General features: G+C 49.6%; 1 protein-coding gene across 3 annotated transcripts in view; it reads right to left on the minus strand.

Moving 5' to 3' along the window:
- The window catches only part of LOC114665032 (supervillin-like), a 78417-nt gene that overhangs the window by 20134 nt on the left and 38234 nt on the right, over window positions 1-20049 (minus strand). For 2 of the 3 annotated variants that reach the window (XM_051918901.1, XM_051918903.1), the window contains 9 exons: window positions 16705-16853; window positions 16262-16475; window positions 9718-10280; window positions 8752-8884; window positions 5995-6066; window positions 3525-3672; window positions 3170-3259; window positions 2748-2834; window positions 192-390 (listed from right to left, as the gene is read on the minus strand). In XM_051918901.1, coding sequence (XP_051774861.1) covers window positions 192-390; window positions 2748-2834; window positions 3170-3259; window positions 3525-3672; window positions 5995-6066; window positions 8752-8884; window positions 9718-10280; window positions 16262-16475; window positions 16705-16853 — 1655 coding nt within the window. The remainder of the gene's footprint in view (window positions 1-191; window positions 391-2747; window positions 2835-3169; window positions 3260-3524; window positions 3673-5994; window positions 6067-8751; window positions 8885-9717; window positions 10281-16261; window positions 16476-16704; window positions 16854-20049) is intronic. The other variant, XM_051918902.1, reaches the window with a different exon arrangement.

Below are 20049 nucleotides of genomic sequence, written 5' to 3' on the forward strand. Positions count from 1 at the left end.
AAGGGCGCAGGAGAGCCCAGTCAACTGTCAAACGTTGCCCTCGTGTGGCTCACTCCTGCATTGCCGTCACCATTTCTCTCCACCTACAGCTACACCAGCCTACTGCACACTCAGGCCGACCCCCCCTAACCCTAACCCTAAGTCTAACTCATCCCCCCTCACCAGCAAGCCGACAGTGCCCACTCACTCACTTCGGAGTGCCCGACTCCAAGATGGTGTTGAAGTCTCCCTGCACCGCTGGCACAGCGTCAGACATCACAGTGGTGGAGGAGGAGGTGGTGGAGGAGACCCCTCTGTAAAACTTGCTGAACGTCTCGTCGTCGTCCACCTTCATTACTTCTCGTACGCTCTCTGTGGTCACGGTGATGGAGGTCTCTTGGAATGCTGCACCTGCAGGGGGAGAACAAGGAGGAGGAGGAGGTGAGGACATGGAGCTGCCCGGCCCACTCACGTGTCACATTGGATTGGTGGTCATTAATCAGTTTGTATGACCGTCATCTCTGGTACCTCACCACCCATTCATTACAGAGGTCAAGGTGGGCACCTGTGCCATCCTGCTACTGCATCCTGAGTTGTCAGAGTGATGGGTGATGAGGCTCAAGGGACTCAAACTGAGAGCCAACGTTGAGCTGTGATGATTCTCAAAGCGCCCCCTTGGTACAATCTTGAGACTGTGGTGCATCAGGAGAAGACGTGTCAAAGTAGGTGCCCTAAAATGAGGACAGAGTGCCAGACACACCCTAAGGTAGAAGAGGAGGGTTGCCCCCCCCCCCAAACCCCGGGCATCCCACCCCCCAAGGACGACAAGGTATAGTGCAGGCAGTTCAGAGGGCACCATGAAAATGGGTACAGACACCGACTGAGCCATCCTGTTAAAATAGGTGCCCTAAAATGAGGACAGAATGCCAGACACATAGCAGACACCTTAAAGTAGAGGAGGGCGCCCCCCCTAGGACAACAAGATACAGCGCGGGCAGTTCAGAGGGCACACATCACAATAGCTAGGGTCATGAAAATGGGGACAGACACCAACTGAGCCATCCTGTCAAAATAGGTGCCCTTAAATGAGGACAGATTTCCAGACACATGGCGGACACCGTAAGGTAGAGGAGGAGGAGGGTGCTGCGCGCCCCCCCCCCCCCCCCACAAAGGACAACATGAAACACTGGCAGTTCAGAGGGCACACATCACAACAGCTGGGGACATGAAAATGGGGACAGACTCCAACTGAGCCATCCTGTTAAGTGGCAACAACCTCAGAAAGGAGACAGCGCCCCCTAGGGCAGATGACTAGATACTGCAGATCCTGCAAGTTGGAGACAAAGTGAACCACCTTTGATCGGAGAGAAACAACGCAGGCTGTCCATTACAGGGTGACACACCCTGACAGGAACTGAACAGGAGGGACGTGGTGCGAGGGTAAAAACACAAAATGAGACCTCCTGGCAAGTGGCAAAATCCAAACAAAGAAAACAGTGCCCCCTAAGGCAGAAAAATAGCTACTGCAGGCTCAGGCCATTAGGGGGCAGCACAAGCCATTAGCTGTGAGGAAAAGACATGAAAGTGACAAACTGAAATCTCATTTCAAAAAGACAACAGCGCCCCCTAGGTCAAACAAATAGATACTTAGTGGGCAACAAATCCCATAAGCTGTTGGTTGAGGACAGGGTGGGTGACAAAACAAAACAGGAGATGGGGCAAAGTAAAAAAAAAACAAAGCAACATCTTCAGAAGAAGGAAAAAGCGCCCCCTAGGATAGCCAAATACATAAAACAGATGCACACAGTTTAGAGGGCCACATATCTCAACAGCCCCTTTAAAATTAGGAGGGGGAAGACACAACAGACACACATATTACATATTTGGAAAAGACCCTCAAAAAAGGAGAGCGCCCCCTAGGATTTAGAAATACAGCAGAGGTAATCCATCAGAGGGCGACACACCTTGGCACCCTCTGAATGATGCAGGGCTGGGGGCACAAAGTTAGACCTCCTGTCAAACAGCAACATCCTCAGACAGCAGATGAACAGATACTGCAGATGTTTTTCCATTAGGGGGCGACACATCCTATTAGCTGCTAATTGTGGACAAGGAACTCCAATCACAAAGAGGAGAGCGCCCCCTAGGGCAAACAACTAGACATTGCACATGTCCACCACTACAGGAGGGGGTTGGAAATAAGAGACTCAGACTGAGAGCCTTGTCAGGCTGCAGAGGGCGCCCCGTTAAGGGCAGATGAATAGAAATGTTTCATCAGATGGACTCCCGGGGTCCAAGAGCTGAAAATTGTAGATGGAGACACAAAACGCTCCCTCATGGATACCCCCTGGGATGGAGATTCTAGAGGAGTTAGGGAGGGGAGTCCACTTATCACTACGCCAATGACTGAAAAATGGTGGCCAGAGGTGATGGAGACACAGCAAATGCAGCAACAGACACCTGATAGGAAACACGGGGATGAGGGCGCCCCCTAGGACTCAATAAAGATACTGCAAGACAAGCCAATAAGGAGATGGCGCTGCAGAAGGAAGACACGACAAACGGCTGTCAAGCATTAGGGACAGCCTCGGCATGAGGAGAGCGCCCCCTAGGGCAGCGTAGTGGGTACTGCAAGGGCTGTCCATTAGAGGGGCATACTTCATAAAAGGAGGAGAGTGTGGTGGGAGTGCCGCCCCCCCCCAGGGCTAAAGCAGTAGGCAGCACAAATTCTGTCCAGGAGGGAGCTATGGTGACTATGGTGGGCCTACCTTTATTCTGCAGCTTGTCCAGGAACGACTCCAGCTTGTCCAGTCTCTTGTCACCTTCCACCTGTGAGTCAGGCTTACTGGAAATCTCTGAGGCGAGAGAATCAAACACTTGGGTTATCTGCAGAGAAATCATTCAGGTTTAAACAGCAGAGCTTTGGACACTTGGGGGGGGTCACCATCCAGATCGGACCACTCTGATATGACCACCTGGGCCAGACGCAGTGAGCCTCTTATAAAGCAAACGGACTGCAGATGTCACCCCCTAGTGGCGCTTCAAGACTGTTAAAGGGGGTTGATGTGTCATATCCTGCCATCCCACCGTCTACGGAGTTCACAAACCTGGAGGTGGCACCTTTCTATTCTTCTCCCTTTGGCTGGACTCTGTTGGGGGGGGGGGGGTGACAAGGGTGCAATGAGCTCACCTTCTAGAGGCTTAACTGGTGTCCCAGCTGGAGTTTTTCGACAGTGGAAAGTCGGTGGGGTGTCTTGGGCAGAGACGGGAGAAACCAAACCTGTGGAGGAGACACAAGGCCCAGTTATGGCACTGGCTCATCGTCAGAGATAATCCCACCACTCCCACCACAGCTACATGATGTCCCGAGAAGCAAGGCGACACGCTAGTCCAAATCCAAATTCTGATAACATTAAGCGTGCAGCACATCTGGCTCAGGACTTGGCAATGCCACCTAAACATCACCCCCTGCCCCTCCCCTCTTGCCCATTCAGCAGCTGCCAAGTAGCCCGATGTCCAGCCACACTGGACTGCCCGTGACTGACCTTTCCTGGCCATGCGCCCGGCCACAGTGAACTGCGTCGAATCATTGGCGGCCCCCTTTCCTTTGGACTTCCACTGCTCCTCTCTCTCCTGGAGGCTCTGCATCCTCTGGGCCAGCGTCATCTTTGTCTCGACCTCAGACGCCGCTTTCTTAAATTACAGAAAAAGAAAAAAAAAAAAAAAAATAAGGAGGTTTGCAAACAAATCCTTGAACGTCCATGGCCCACCCTGACTGTCCTTGCAGGAACAGGCCCTCCATGGCCCACCCTGACTTGTCCTTCCAGGAACAGGCCCTCCATGGCCCACCCTGACTTGTCCTTCCAGGAACAGGCCCTCCATGGCCCACCCTGGCTTGTCCTTCCAGGAACAGGCCCTCCATGGCCCACCATGACTTGTCCTTGCAGGCACAGGCCCTCCATTGCCCACCCTGACTTGTCCTTGCAGGCACAGGCCCTCCAAGGCTCACCCTGAGTTGCTCTTCCATGAACAGGCCCTCCATGGCCCACCCTGACTTGTCCTTGCAGGCACAGGCCCTCCATGGCCCACTCTGACTTGTCCTTCCAGGCACTTGCTCTCCATGGCCAACCTGGTGCCCATGCACCACAACCCGACTCATCTGAGGCAAGACGAGAAGCCAACAGACTGGACCACCACATCAGTGGTTGACCGTCTACATGAGGGGTGTAGAACATTCCACTGTAATGTGGTTAGCTTTGTAAGACTCGTAAGGAAAGGCGCTATATATACGAGAACACTGCACTGACCCCTGGGACCATAGTCTGTGCCACCCCTTTTAACCAAACCAAGTATTTGGAATTCATGCCCACCATGAAAGGTGCTACAAACATACCTTGGCATACTTTCCAAACGATTGTGTTGATCACTCAGAGACTGTGCTCACCATGAAAGGTACTATATTAAATAAACAACCCACTCAACTGGACTCCATTTATATGAATATTAATTTCATCACCTTACTGGAACCTACGATGCATTTGATATACAGTGCTGCTCATTAGGAAAGGCGCTATATACAGCCCTCTGCATACCGATTATGTGAAGTGCTTCAGTATTATGCACTTTACCAGGACAGACTCTGTACATAAAATAAAAGTTGCCTGCTGGGCCTGCCCCATCTCAGTGGATCATACAAAGGGTCCACTCCGTATGAAAGGCGCTATATAAGGCATCGCTGCACATTCCAGTAATTATGCTAAGTAAGCTCAGATTATAGTCACCATTGAAATGGCTGCTGATACTCATAGAAAATGCTTCTTAGGAAAAGCGCTACATACAACAAAGGCTTCTGGGAGAATTCTTCTGTGTACAACGATATACAAGAATGAACACGATAATCACACTGGGATCATGTTTACCAGTAAAGACGCTATAAAAGCGCTTCACCTCAAAAATAACATTCAGATTGAACTCCGCAAGAAAGGCGCTATACAAATAGAAGGGTTGACTTCTGGATGGACCCATTTATGGATATGCAGTTCTGACAATCTTTATAATTAAATTCAGTACCTTTAGATAATAATCAGGCACGATACATCAATCTCTGCCTATAAAACTGATTATAATAATCAGAAGGAAATTTCACGTACAGAAGTAAAGGCGCTATATAAGCATCTCTGTCAGTTCTACCGATCTAATGAAATTACGTTCAGGCCAAACTCATCAGGAAAGGCGCTACATAAATAAAAGGGTCGACACAACCCACTGAAGGACAATCTTTCTGATCAAGCACGTTGAGGTACTAGTCAATATAAAAGGCGCTATATACTGTGAGCATCTCCGTACCCTCATCCCATCCACTGAGGGAGGGAACTCTAAAACAATAAAGGCTGGCAGGTGGTCTTAACCCACTGGTACTCAGTTTCCATGAATTGATTAGTTTTTCGGTCAATGCTATTAGGAAAGGCGCTATATCAGCATTTTGGCACTCTTATCTGATTACGTTAGTCACCCTGTGGATGTGAAATCTACAAAACAAAGGCAGATGACAATGCTTAAGCAGGCAGTGCTCCATTTCCACAAATATCCCGCGTCTTCATTAAAAACATTCAAGAGGATGCTAATTAGGAAAGGCGCTATATAAGCATCCCCGTAAATGACTTGGAGGAAGTGAACTCTGCACATTAAAAAGGCTACAGCAGGACATAAACCACCTGTACTCCATGCCCATGGATATTCACTTCTTCATTCCATTGGCTCACACAAAAGGTAATGCTCATTAGGAAAGGCGCTATATAAGCAACTCTGCATACGGCACTAATTATGTTAGGCACTTTGAGATTATGTAAATTAAGAAAGGCGCTTTAAAAAGTGAAAGGCACTTTTTTTTTTATAACACATAACTAAAGTATCCTAAGAGGATGCCCGCCATGCCAGGTGCTATATACCACTATGGCCGAATGCCCGTTCTACGCCAATGTTTGTACAACGCGTCGTTCACATCATAAGCCTCACCTTTTGCCTCCAGGTTGGCCAGGTGCTGTTCTGACCAAAGGAAACTTCTTGAACTTCATAGGATAAGGTGGTCTTGAGGGAGGAGAAAGAGAAAGAGATAAAAAGCAGAGTGGACTATGAGCGCAGCCTTCAGGTACCCGCCACTTGGGGGCGCTCCATGCCCTTTGCACACTGGGTCATCTTTGGCTGCTGTCCTTGATGTTATGCATGTGGATGGGCAACCAGACTCCATGATTAATGAGTGAGGGTGGGGCACATGAGCCATTGGGGGAAACTTGGGGAGGGGCCATTGAAGGAAAGAATGAAGTAAATGAAGTCAGCAGAACAGTAGGAAATAGCCCCCCCCCCCCATCTGACCACAAAGTGACCTCAACACCCCCAGCCAGTAGACCTCAAGTAAGTGTGAAGCCTGGTGGTGAGGGTCCAATGAATGTAGAGGAGCAGCTTAATGTGTGTCCATGGGGGCTTTCAGGGGCAGGTGTTTACATGAGCTGATGGGGGTCCCAAGGAGTACACACACCTAGTGCATTGCTCACCTGATTGTAACAGACTACAAACTGGGATTTAGAACCACCGGGGTTAAAGATGCAGGAAAAGACCGGACCCTGCAAAAGAGAGAAGGGGAGCAGAAGAAGACAACGACAGGTGAGGTACAGAGAGACATAGAGGGGGACACACAGCACCAAGGGCTCATGCGGCACACAGCCACACCAAGGACTTGTTGGCAAACCACAATGCACTGCAGGGGGGTCACACGGGGATGGCTTGGCGTTACATAAATGGCATCACACGGTCCTCTCATCACATCAGGACCACCTGAGATGGGAGTCCAATCACCCAAAGTGAGCCAACTCCCACCATCGGCATATCCCCCTCCCCCCATGAAAGGCGCTATATAAAAGGAAAACCTGTGTGCCATGATTTTGGGAGATGGCACTACTGAAAACCGCAAATGACCCCCATGAAGCGCCTTTGGCACATCAGGGGTCCAGGAACGCCACACCACATTACAAACTCGGCAATCCACTGCATGACAAACTCAGATGGTGAGATGGCACTGCCAGGCAGACATGCACATACAGGACAAGAAAAGAAAATAGACTCACGCGAAGTTCCTTACCCAACAAAGTAATCCCCCTGGAGAGCTGCTAGGACTGCCCTGCTCACCCTACAGGACCCACAAAAAGGGGGGATAAAAGAAGAGGGGCACAGTGAGGGGAGAACACAAAGGAAATGAAGAGCACCCCCTACTGTCATCATGCAATAGCCATCACGTGGTCGCAGTGCCCCCTCAGAGTTACAGTCAAGGAAATGTGAATGTGGCACGGTGGTCCGAGTTTAGTTTCCGGCACAAACACAATCAGTGTGTCACTTGCAAGTTCTCCCTGTGCCTACTTGTGTTTGGATTCGGGTGTCACCCCACTTCCCAAAGATGTGCCCAGCCGCCCCACCAACCACCTATTCACCATGTGTATGCTTGTGCCAACCTCACCCTCCACTAAGAACAGACATGTGCCCCTTTAATTCACCAAGTACAGATGTGTGCCAATCCCACATGCAAGCCTCTATCCTTTAACATTAGACACACTCACACACACACACACACACCGCCATCCACAGACCTATGCCAACACTTCCATCCACTGACACTGGGCATGTACCCACCTCCCAACCTCCATCAAGTGACATTTCTTGTATGGAAACCCACCGACCTGCTGAGTGTTGGCATATGACAGCCCCTCTATGCAACCCCCGGCCACCTATTCATTTGAGTGCATGCCTGTGCCAAGCCCACCATCCATGCTCAGCCCTTATCCACCAAGTATAGATGTGTGCCAACCCCACATCCAGGATTAGATCTGTACCCACCCTATCCACTTAATGAAGACATAATCCAGTCACTCTGTCCATTAAGATGTGTGTGTTGGGTTAGTTCGCCACCTATTGTGGTATTGTGTGTTTAAATATGTCAAGTGGCAGACTGGCATCCTGTTTGGAGCTAGTTTCTGCATAACACCTGATGCCACTTGAAGAAGCTCCACCAGTGGGATAAATGGATAAGTCTGACATGACACGCCCACTCTCAGGCCACGCCTCCTACTTGAAGTTGCCCGACAACTACAATTACAGTCCAGTCTTAACTCAACAACGACGACATTCGCCCATTTTCATTTTCGTGCCACATCTGGGATTTGCAACTTTGCCCAATATTCTGCCCACTGCCTTGAACCCATGTCTGCTTGTCCCATTTTGAATCCCCCCCCACGATTGTTTTTTGCCCCATTCACCTACATCTAGTGAAACTGGGGGTCTTACAACTTATTGAAGGAGGCACTGCAGGATAAAATGGATACCAGCTCACAAAATGGAAGGAGGGGTGAAATGCACACGGCCCACTATATTCGCAGACTGGCTGATGATCCCCATTTATAGGATTCTGAGGAGACCACCAAGATGGTGGAGGGGTCTCAGGCCGAAATCATGCAGCGGGTCGAGGTCACTTGCATTTCTCAGACAGCCTCTCTCTGTCAGGACCCTTCACAAAGCTTAAAAAAAAAAATTGTCAGGCCCATCTGGAATCCATGCCAACCCAGGCGGTTTGAATTAGTGGCACTTCTCAGGGGAGGCGAGATGAATCAGCACGGGTGAAGAAAAAAAAAAAGCCATGGGAAAGAGTTAAAATAAAGAAAGAAAACGGGCAGAGGAAACGGCTTCAATCCCCCTCCCCCGCACACACCCCACCGCCGGCCCCCTCACCTTCTTCTTCCAGGCGCCCTCGGCATCCTGCAGCTGGCTGTAACGCTCGGCCAGGGAGACCTGCACCACATCGCTGCGCCAGCTGCCCGCCTTGCTCTGCTGCTCCCCCTCGGACGATTTCAGCTGTGCCAACCTGAGGAAGATATAGAGTAGGGGGGGCATCATTCATTTGTAATGGAGGGGTAGGCACCCAAACTAGACCTGCAACACATCATTGAGCTAGCTGCCCGCCTTACTCTGCTGCTCCCCTTCAGATGATTTCAGCTGTGCCAACCTGTGGATGATACAGAGTAGGGGGCATCTTCACTTGTAATGGAAGGGTGGGCACCCAAACAGGCCTGGCATGAGCTTGAAAGAGGATACCATCTGTTAGAGCTCCCCCCCCCCCCTCAGGACCAGGAGGAGTGGGCATCTTATTTAGAGAAGGCTGATGATTACAAGGCGCTATATACACTTGGGGGGTCAACTGCTAGCTTAACAGAGGAGGTCTTGGACTGGCAGCCCACACATCAAGACATTAACAAGACATTTATAAAACATTGAGGTGTTAGAGGTGTCTGGGGATGGAACTGAGACTGGCAAGTGCCAGCTAACTCACCAAGAAGCACGAAAAAAATGAACAGGGAACTCTATCAGAAAATGACACTGAAAGGCGCTATATAAACTAAAGGCCGAGTTACAGCATCAGTGGATAAAACAAACTTGAGCAAATACTAGCTGAATACTAGCTGAACAGATGAGGTCCGTCCCTAATTTCTGGGAAGCCGGCAGCTGCCCATCATGCCCAGCATATTTCTTTTGTAATCTCATAAATAAAATACGCTGCTCCCACAATTAATGGCAGATTTATAGCACCTTGCCCTCTGCTTTCTAAATGGCTGCCAATCAGGTGAAGTGCCTTGTTCACAGCCAAACCCAGACAGTTTAACACACGGGTGGCGTGGTGATGCCACTTTGCTTTGTTACCTGGACTGAAACGATGCCCCCTGGCTCAAGCTGAGTTCGTCTCCCTCAGTTGGACTGCAGGTAGATGGCGAGTGGCACATGCGGCTGGCAGGCAGGTCCTCAGGCTGGTGGTGACAGGTGGGTTCAGGTGAACTGGTCAACTCTGGCTGAGTGATTTTGTCCCTGTTCTGCCTCCAGGGGGCAGAAGTCTTGGGCTCTTCCCTTGCTAGGTGGTCACTGTGGGTATCCGCCAGACTCAAAGCACAGCCATCAGGTTCGTCACTTGGCCTCTGCTCTCTGTAGCGCTTGCAGGGCACTAAGCTGCCCACCTCACCATCGGCTTCTTGACTCTCCCAGGCCGAGCCGGGCACTGCGGCGTCACCGGCGGGCATGTCCTCTGAGGAGGCCTCCTGACTCAAACTCACTGTCCTTTTTTTCAGGATTCCTTTCAGTTCGTGAGATTCGGAGTCCCAGCTGGGCGTCACTGGGTTGGGGTGAGGCTCGCACATTGGTTCCACTGCCAGTCCGTGGCTCACAGTGGCAGGATACACCTGCACTTTCCTCATCAGGCAAGTGTCCTGGAGCTGGGGATGACAAAAAACACAAAGTCAGGATATTGGGGTGTGGGGGGTGTGCAGGGGTCAAATGGGTTGTGTGCCACTTAAAAATAAATCTGCTGTGTTCACAAACTGCCATGCTGGAAATGGCTACTGTCAATCTCTGGTCAGGCGCGGAGGAGCCCGAGTTCATCCTTGGCACTTCACCATCATAGCTGGCACACCTTCTGTGCAAACCAGGCGGTCCCATAAACCACCTGTGCCACAACGTGGCCCTCAGGGCACTCAAGGAACTTGACTGGATGATGAGGACCTTAGACACACTTTACCTCTAGTGCCACCAGGGGGCAGGGCAGAGTCAGACACCAATTCAATTGAAGCCCCCCCCGGCCGGCGTTCACCATGGTAGGTGCCGTAGAACATAAAGGTCAGTACATCGGATCACTCGAATAAAGCCCTCGTGTCCAGGCGGACCATGAAAGGCACTATATACAGGTCGATTACGCAGACAACAGCGTGAGTCGATTTACCAAAGGCGCTGGTCCTCTTTCTCGGGGTCCCTCTCTTTCCTGTCTTCTCGCTGTCAGTGCCTACTCCATACCGCGACACAGCGACACCGCGCACGACACCGCGGTCGCTGTCAGCCTCCCGCACAGCCAGCCTGCCTGCCGAGAAATGACAGCCTTCATAAACAGGAAGTGCGCGCGCGGGCACGCCAGCTGCTAATCCGCACGCGGCCCCGCCGTGAACTGCGCGTCAACGAGCCACTGCGGACGAATGGAAACGCGCGAGCGGACGGGCAAAGACAGACAGACAGACAGAACTCAAACAGCATAGTGCATTTCGTGTTAAGCCATACGTAAATTAAATAAGAAGCATAGAAAGAAAGAAAGAAAGAAAGAAAGAAAGAAAGAAAGAAAGAAAGAAAGAAAGAAAGAAAGAAAGAAAGAAAGAAAGAAAGAGATTGATTCGTGTTAAGCCATACATAAAGTAAATAAGCATGGAAAGAAAGAAAGAAGTGTCAGACAGTGTCATACCTAAAAGTAAATAAAAATTTAAAGAAAAAAATCTTATATAGTGTCTTTCATGTTGAGCCAGACCAAACAAATAAAAGCTACATAGTGCTTTTCAGTTGAGTCTTACCTAAAGTATTAACAGGCACAGGTGTCAGAATGTGCCCACCCACAAAATCCACCCTCAAGCCCCCCGCCCCCCCTCCTATCTGGCTTTTTTAAATGAAGGTTAGAAAAAAAAAATAATGAAATAAATGACTGTCTGGGCCACAACCAGGGCTCTGAGGGTCCTGGGCATCCACAGGGTACCTCTCATGGTTTCATGCCATTTTTTACGGTTAAATGTTTATTAAGAAAGGAAAAAACCTATCTGAATGGGCAGGAAGGGGCACAGGGTTGGCACATGTCTAATCTCAATGGATGGGGAGGGGGTGGATGTAAGGTTGGCACACACCTACCCTCAGCCAATGACGGCAGGGAATGGCAGCGGTGGGGGGCTGGGCATATGTGTTATCTCAAAGTAAAACCAGTTGGCAAACGTGTATTCTTGGGGGGCTGCACAAGCCTAATCTTAATATACAGGAGTGCTGGCATATGCCTACACTCAGTGGGTGGGGGTGGGCACATGCCTAATTGGGGCCATGTCTAACCTCAATGATCTATACTCAGAAAATGCAGAGTGGGCTAAGAGACGGGCCCAAGCCTAATCTCAGTTAATTGGGGGGGGGGGGCATTTTTCTACTCTCTGTAGATTCGGGAGGGGGTGGAGGGCTGTGGATGGAGTACTGGGCACTTGTCTGTCCTTATGAGATTGGAGGCTGGGCACACATTTACACTCAGTGCAGGGGCAGACGCTGTGGGGGGGGCTGCAAACTTTATCTTAATACATGGAGGGACTGGCATATCTACATTAGATGAAGGAGGAGGGTACAAGTCTAATCTTAATGGATGGAGGGCTGAGTTGGCATACCGCTATACTTGATGGATGGGGGTGAGCATATGTCTATTCTCAATGAACGATGGGGTTGGCAGAAGTTTACACTCTTGTTAATATGAAGGGAGGGAGGGAGGGATGTGGGATGGGCACATGTCTCATCTCAAAGGATGGAAGTGTTGGCCTATGAATAAACACAGTGCATGGGCACAAGTCTAAACTCAGTGCAAGGGGGCTGGATGTGGAGTTGGCACATATCTCTACTCAGAGGATAGGGCTGGGTTTGTGTCCAATGTCAGTGGATGACAGGCTGGCACACATATACGCTTAATAAGTGCTGATGGCGTGGGATGGGCACAATAGATAGTAGGTAATGGCATTTGCCTACACTCAGTGGTGGACGCGTGTCTGTCTCACTGGATGAAGGACAGACATCTCCATTTACTGGATGGGATGGCATGTCTAATCACAAAGGACGAGGGGCTGGCACACATGTACACTGAGGAAATGGGGAGTGGGTTTTGGGACAGGCACACGGATAATCTCAGTGGATGGAGGGAATGGCATCTGTCTACACTCACTGGATGGGGCACTGGGCACCTGTCTAATCTCATGGCACAAATTTACACTCAGGAAGTGGGTAGCCATTATGGGATGGCTGCTTTCCTAATGTTGGTGGATGGAGGGACTGGCATACGTCTGCATTAAGTGGATTGAGTAGGTGCCAGTCTGATCTTAATGGAAGGAGAGCTGGATGTGGTGTTGGCAAACATCAATACTTGGTGTATTAGGGCTGTTCTCAAAAGAGGAGTTGGCACAAGCATACACTCAGTGAAGAAGCGACGGTGGTGGGCCGGGTACATGTCTCATCTTAATGCATTGAGAAACTGTCCTGTGCCATCATTCAGCAGCTCGGTGGGCTGCCAAAAACCTAATGTCACTGTTGGGGTGGGCACATGCCTAATCTCAATGGATGGGGATGAATGATGTGCCCTAATGTATGATGTCTGCCTGTATCTTGTCACTTGGTTTCCCCTGCCCCTGCCCTTACTCTATTTGTGTACCCATTAGTGACAGTATTATCGTGAAGAAATAAAAAATGAGAGGGCGCGCTAACAAGAAAAGTAAATATTTTTGCTCGCCTTACTCTGCTTTCAGACCCGTGGTTGTAAATTTCACGTTGGTGGTCTTGCAGCCAAGGCGCATAGCACTCTCAGGGGAGGTCCGAGACACAGATGCCGGACCACTGAGTTGACATCGCCAAATCATGTGACGTCCTCAGGGACGACAAGGCGTGGCCTCCAGTAATAATGAGGAAAGCAGAGTGGAGTGTGGAGACTCCAGAGATGATCCTGGGAGGAATCGATTCAAATTTTATATAGCGCCTTTTACAGCAAATGCCACTGCTAAGCATCCAGTAACACCCACCTGTGGTGTAAAGTGGATTTCATGATGGGAGGCAAGGTGGCACAGCGGTTAACACTGCTGCCTGGCTTCACCCGAGATCTGAGGTCAAGTGCCTCTGTGGAGTTTGCATGTTCTCCCCATGTCTGTGTGGGCATTATGAAGGCCTGAGGGGTGGGGGTCATGGTGCCCTACAATGGACTGGCACAATCTACAAACTCGGGCATTGCCTTGAGCTCCATGTCCTGCCAGACATTACTTTGAAATAATCAGATTAAAAACCTCTTACCTGTACCAACCCCTTATATAGCGCCTTTCAAGGAGAATACTATCCCAAAAATGAAACCCACTAAAATCTTTGATATCACACCCTCTACCAAAAACCTCCTTTATATACGGTAGCCCCCTCTCAAAGCCCCCTTATTTCATAAAGTGTTTTATTCAAATATTTGAAGACATTAAGCACCTTCCATAGGGTTAATATACTGTAGTGCCTTTCACAGTCAACACTATGAATAAAACACTCAAAATAGTCCATTGGTTGTGCACAGCGGGCATCATAGTAGGGTGGCATGGGGTCATAGTGGTTAGTAGTGCTAACCCCCCCCCCCCCCCCCCAGGCTCCACATATCTGGGTTCAATTCCTAGCCTGGTAAGTCCTGGTATGAAGTCTGCACAATGTCATTATAAATTGTGATCTTTATTTAATATAGCGCCTTTCACAGTCTGCACTGCCACCGAACACTTGACAAACCCATCAAGCTGGCACAGCAGATTCCCTAATGAGAGGTGTGTTGGTGCAGTGATTGTACCAACCCCTTATATAGCGCCTTTCAAGGAGAATACTATCCCAAAAATGAAACGCACTAAAATCTTTGATATCACACCCTCTACCAGTCAGCGCAGATGCTGACTGACCATTCTGGGTTCAATTCTTATCCCGGCCCCTTCTCTATATGGAGATTGCAGATTTTCCCTCGTCTCGGATGAGAACTCGCTATGCAGTGCAGTCTTTATTTAATTTTGTGTCACTGTGCCTCGTCCCTAATGTGTATAACTGATTTCCCAGTGAGAGGCAGGGTGGCACAGTGGTTAGTGCTCTAGGGTTTGTGGTCATATCTTCTTTTACATTAACGTTTCCACATTCTCCTGTGCCCATTTACTCATTACAGTGTCTCACTAAGTCAGCAGGGTCCGTAGCACATGATGTCAGCTTTCAGACCTCCAAAGATAGTAATGACCTTTGCACTGCCCTGGATGAGAGAGAGTGTCAGCATGAAGTGACGATGACCACAGAAGCTCCCTGGCACACGAGACGCGTGGAGGCGCACCAACCGCTCACTCGCGCCGAGCCGACACACCACAAATTGATATTATTTACGGCTCTTCATTATTTGCTTAATAAAAAACCACCCGCCAATTTCCTCTGATTGCAGGCCATTATTCTTTACTGCATTGTTAAATCCCGAAGTGCGTGAGCGGCCAGGAGGCACACAGAGAGCCGCCCGCTAGAGTAAGATGGCAGCCGCAATAACTTCCATATGCCATATCCCTGGATCTGGGCACTGGGGCATTTTCTGCAACACTGACTTTTTTTTTGCCCCCGGGAGTAAAATTTGTAAAATGCTACATGGCCCACCATGAAATGATGCCAACCTCACTGGCTGACCAAACCTGAAAGGGCGTTTGTGTATTGTGGAATGGACAAAGTGCCATTGTGGCACTACCATGCCCATTGTTCTATAAAAACTCAAAACTGTTCAAAGCACCGATGGGCAACAAAAAAAAAAATTACAAACAGTACCATAACTGATGAGGCCATTCAAAAGCCCAATGTGATGAAGTAGGCACTGCCAGAAAGTGAAGCCAAGTGTTGAGAAATGAGCCCTTTTAAGAGGGGTGCCATGTTAGACTGGCAGGGTTCTGACTGAACATCCCCAATCCAGTGTGAGACAGCTGAGGTTCAGCAGTTCTGGGAGATGGCACCTCTAAATACCAAACAAGAGTGCAGTCAAGCAGGAAACCACTAGGGGGCAATCTGCTGAGAAGCTCCACGCGCTACAAAGTCAGGAGGCAAGGTGGGCACAAAGGCTCACTGGCTGACAGGCACCACAGGTGGGGGCACTGCATTAAACACCTGGGCCAATGGGATGGCAGGAATTACTTGGATTGTGTTTGTCCCTATACTCATCCCTCCTTTGCTTTTTATTTATTTTTTTTTAAACAGATATTTTTGGCCACTTAATTCTGTCCACCAGGTGGCGCACTGTTTCATGATAGAGACTCACACTCATGTATGTAAAAAGAGGACACTGTGAGAGATTCCTGGTGTTTAACAAAAGGCACACAGTGGTGGCCATCCGCCAAACTGGACTGGACAGACCAGTTTAGGACATCATGAACACCCTGCTATTTGGCCCAGACCTCCTTAAGTGTAAGAGATGTGCACCCACCGTCCCATGAGCTGTCATTAAATATTACAGTTGTCTGAAAATAGTGTGATTTACACAAGGAGGACTCCTGTAATTGAGCTTCTTTTTAAAGGGTGGGTCATTTTAGGCACAGGCTGGCATCATGCCCACTGGTATGGAGGTGGGTTCAGGTCTATGCATTGGTTTTAAAGTCAAAGCCACTGCTGTAGCGTGACAAACGTTTACCTGCTGGACTTCGTGGACGGTGATGGGCTGCGTGTGATAGCGCGTCCCCTTCATCCGGCGTCGCAAATCTATCGGGGGTCCGCCCTCCGGCTTCACCATGCTGTTGAAGAGATCCAACTTCTCGCCGAGACTCAGCCTCGAGCTTTCATCTTCTTCTGTGTCTGGCTGCCCGCTGCCCGCCTGCGATGTGCCACACGGATTGAGATTTGGAAAGCTGAGACATTGTGGGAAGGAGGATGAAAAGTGTGGGGGGGAGAGGGGGGGGTTTACAATGTGAAGCAAGAAGTAACCCATCATTACCTAAATGGTCCCCCTGGCATGTAACCCCCCCCCCCCCCCCCTTATGCACACAGACAACCAATCTCTCATTTAGTGCCCAAGCAGGGACACTTCTCAGACACCCCTCATCCAAAGCCCCCACCCACCAATGGCGTCACTCCTACCTGCCAGCCTCCACCTTCTCCTCCACCGTGATTGGCTGAGTGCGTGAGCGATCGTTGGCACGGCGACTCCTGCGTTCTGAGGCAGCAGATCCTGGGCGGGGCTTCAGGAAGGCAGCTGTGGCTTCTGGGGACGCAGTCTTCTCGAACTCCTGCAGAAGTCACAAAACATGGAGGTGACGCCAGGTCACTGGTGCCCAATCTGTGGGCCAGTCCTGGACCCCCCCCCCCCCCCCCCCCGCCAAGGACTTTATGAACTGGAGGCAACGTTCATAGATTCTGAAGTCCATGGGACTTCAAACTTATACAGATCTCAGGAATGTGACTTTGTGTGCCGGAGTAGCACCGTGACACGAGGACCACGTGGGACGTCCAGCAGATTGAAGGGTATGTGAGCCGCTTCAATAAACTGAACTCATGTTTGCACCAAAGCATGTGACAAACACACAGGACAACTGCCATCACATGTCGGCTGACATGATCCTAACTTTGTGGACACCCTTGTTGTTCTTACTTGGGCAGGAGGAGCAGCATCTCCCTCCCTTTAGTGAAGCATCTGACCACCGAAGCTCGCTCTCAGTCCTCTAGGGGGCAGACATGAGCACACCCAACCTCCTGTGTACACACCACTCAAAAGTGTGCACAGGCTCACCCACACAAGCACACATACAGTGCCTGGGATCAAACACTGGCACTGGCACAGGGTGGTAATCTCAGAGAAAGCAGAGGAGACTTCAGGCCCAGTGAGAAACGACTGCAGACTACAACTGGGTGATAAAGGGGCGGACACTTCTGGGCTTTAGTTGGTGAAAAGGGGGTGGCGCCTTCCTGCCATACTAGCTGAAAAAGGGGAGGGGCCTTCTGGGCACAATGGCTTCATCATGGAGTGCTTTGTCTGACACCCACCCACCTGTCCAATTCAGGGTCCAGGAGGCTGGGGGCTGTTAAGGGGGCTGCAGCCTATCCCAACAGCTTCTGGGTAAACCATGAAAATGCATTCTGAATCGTTTATATAGCGCCTTTCACAAAAAACCCACCATGATTAATTGTTTACTTCCTAGGCTTTTACCCAATTGCAGAACTGCCCAGCTGTTCCTTATGGTGGGGGGCACAGGATGAGGCGGGGCTAGATGTCAGACTCTTTACCATATAAGGAGGTATCACGCTGAATGTGTGTGGTCTGCATCTTTTCACCTAATTGGCTAACTATTGCATATTTATGAAGTTATTACCACACCCACATCTGGCACCTGGCCTGCCCCATGCAATGCCTCGGGGACTTTCTGGGAGCCCCCCTAAGTTAAGTATATCAGACCCTCAAGGAAAGCAGAGTGCTCCCCTGTCCAGGAGCGGCCCACCTCCCTGCTGGTTGCCCCCTCCCCTGCAGGTGGTCAGTCACATGTCCTTTCCCACCCCTCCCTTGGTTAGCATTTATAGCTCATGGCGTGCTGCACACTGGCAGGTCAGCTGTATGTGAACCGGGGGGGGGGGGGGGGGGGGGGTGTTTGTGTATTGTGACAGAGGTTTATTTGTTTTTTTTTCTTTTGTTATTTTGATATTTGCAAATGTTTCTGTTTTTTTTTTGAGGGGGGGGGGGGCTGATTTTCATATAGCATACTTCAAGGTGTTGTTTTATTTAAAACAATGTCATTTACATAATGGAGCACCTATTCTGTTCTTCTGGTCTGGTGGCAGCAGAAAATACAAAACTCCTTTAGAGGCAAAAATGAGAAGAATCCACGAGAGAGGATGAAGGTTTTCTGTAAAATGTTACAACAACAATAAGAATTTCCTCCCACATCTCCAGGGATGCCCTCCAGTTAAATGCCAGCTGGGGGAGTGTGCGTGCCCCCCCCCCCCCCCCGCACATCTGGCCTGGGTTGGCTCATCTGTCGTGACCAGCAGTGCCTGGCATAGGAAAAGTTTAAGGGGGGGGGACAGCCCCCCACCGCAACAGGTACACTGTGGTAATAAATCTTCAATAAATGTTTTTTCCTCAATTTTTTAAAACCCACAGCGAATATAAAAATACTCAAAGAAGGGGGCAATTTAACGTCACCGACCATTAAAACAAGCAGAAACATTCAGTACTGTACACATTCACGGATTACTTTACAGTTTCAAATGAAGCTCGATACAGGTCACTTTTTACTTTTTTAATATTTTGCTCTATTTACACGCCAGCAGCCATTTAATTGACCGCACAGTCGCGCGCGTGCGTGTTCGCGTGTCCATGTCGTGAACGTGCCTCTTGCTCAAACAGCGGCGCGGCCAGCTGAGCAAATATTTATTAGAACTCCATAAACATCACCGGGACAAAATGTGTCATAAACGAAAATGTCTCTTTGATTAAGTGTCTTCAACGATTAAAAGTGCTTTAATTTTCCATCAATCCATCCATTTTCTAAACTCACATAATCAAAAGCAGTAATGTAGGGAAGATGGAGCCTAACCCAGCACGCGTGTTCCGTTCTTTCAATGTCGTTAAAGCAACTTGTGGACTTTTTCATTATTTTTCAGTTTTAAACGAGTTATTGTTTGTGCGATTTCGGTTATATTGCAATTTTATAATAAGATCAATTTACTATATGTGACTTGGAATGTGACGTAAATACACAGAACTACGTTAAAATTTACAAAAAATGCATTCACCCCGCCTCAATGTTAAACTCCGCCCCTGCTGCCGGGATTGGCTCAGCTACCCGACCACGAATCGCTGTGTGCAGGTCTGAGAATGTTACTTTAATAATTGCAATTATAGCCATTAAAACGACAGTATGCCCGTCCCAACTTGTTGCTGGAGTTTGGCACATTCAGAAGATTGCATGTCCGTACAAAATGAAGTTGCCTTTCTTAATCCTCCTCATCGCTGGTGGAGAGAAGCGATTGGGGAAAGGGGGGTGGGGGTTAGATATACAAAAGGGGCACAAAGTCGAGCATCCCGTGAAACTGCAAGTGGACGCCAACCCAGTGGGAGAGTTCACGGCTTCGACAGTCCGGTCTGCTCGGCTGCTCTCCATTCTGCTTATTAACTTTAAACGTCTTTAATCCGAACCCCGAAGAGGGCGGGGCTTAACTGTCGCGTCGCCGATCATAAGGAAATTCGAGGGAATAGTGAGTGAGCCGAAAAGAGTCGCGCCTGCGCAAAGACGGAGTGTACGGGGCAGTCGGCGGGATGTTACCAGGTGTGCGAGGCGCCATACCAGAAAAACTGAAAAGCTTCCCACCCACGCCTGCCGCCGTGTCCTTCTCTAATGACTTCCATCTCTCACGCGGAGCAACGCAAACAACGACAAGGGGCGGGCGGGCGGCGTCTCTCCTGTCAAGTCTGCAAAATTTTCATGTCAA

Source organism: Erpetoichthys calabaricus, chromosome 14 (assembly GCF_900747795.2).
Source record: "Erpetoichthys calabaricus chromosome 14, fErpCal1.3, whole genome shotgun sequence".
Taxonomy (NCBI): Eukaryota; Metazoa; Chordata; class Cladistia; order Polypteriformes; family Polypteridae; genus Erpetoichthys; species Erpetoichthys calabaricus.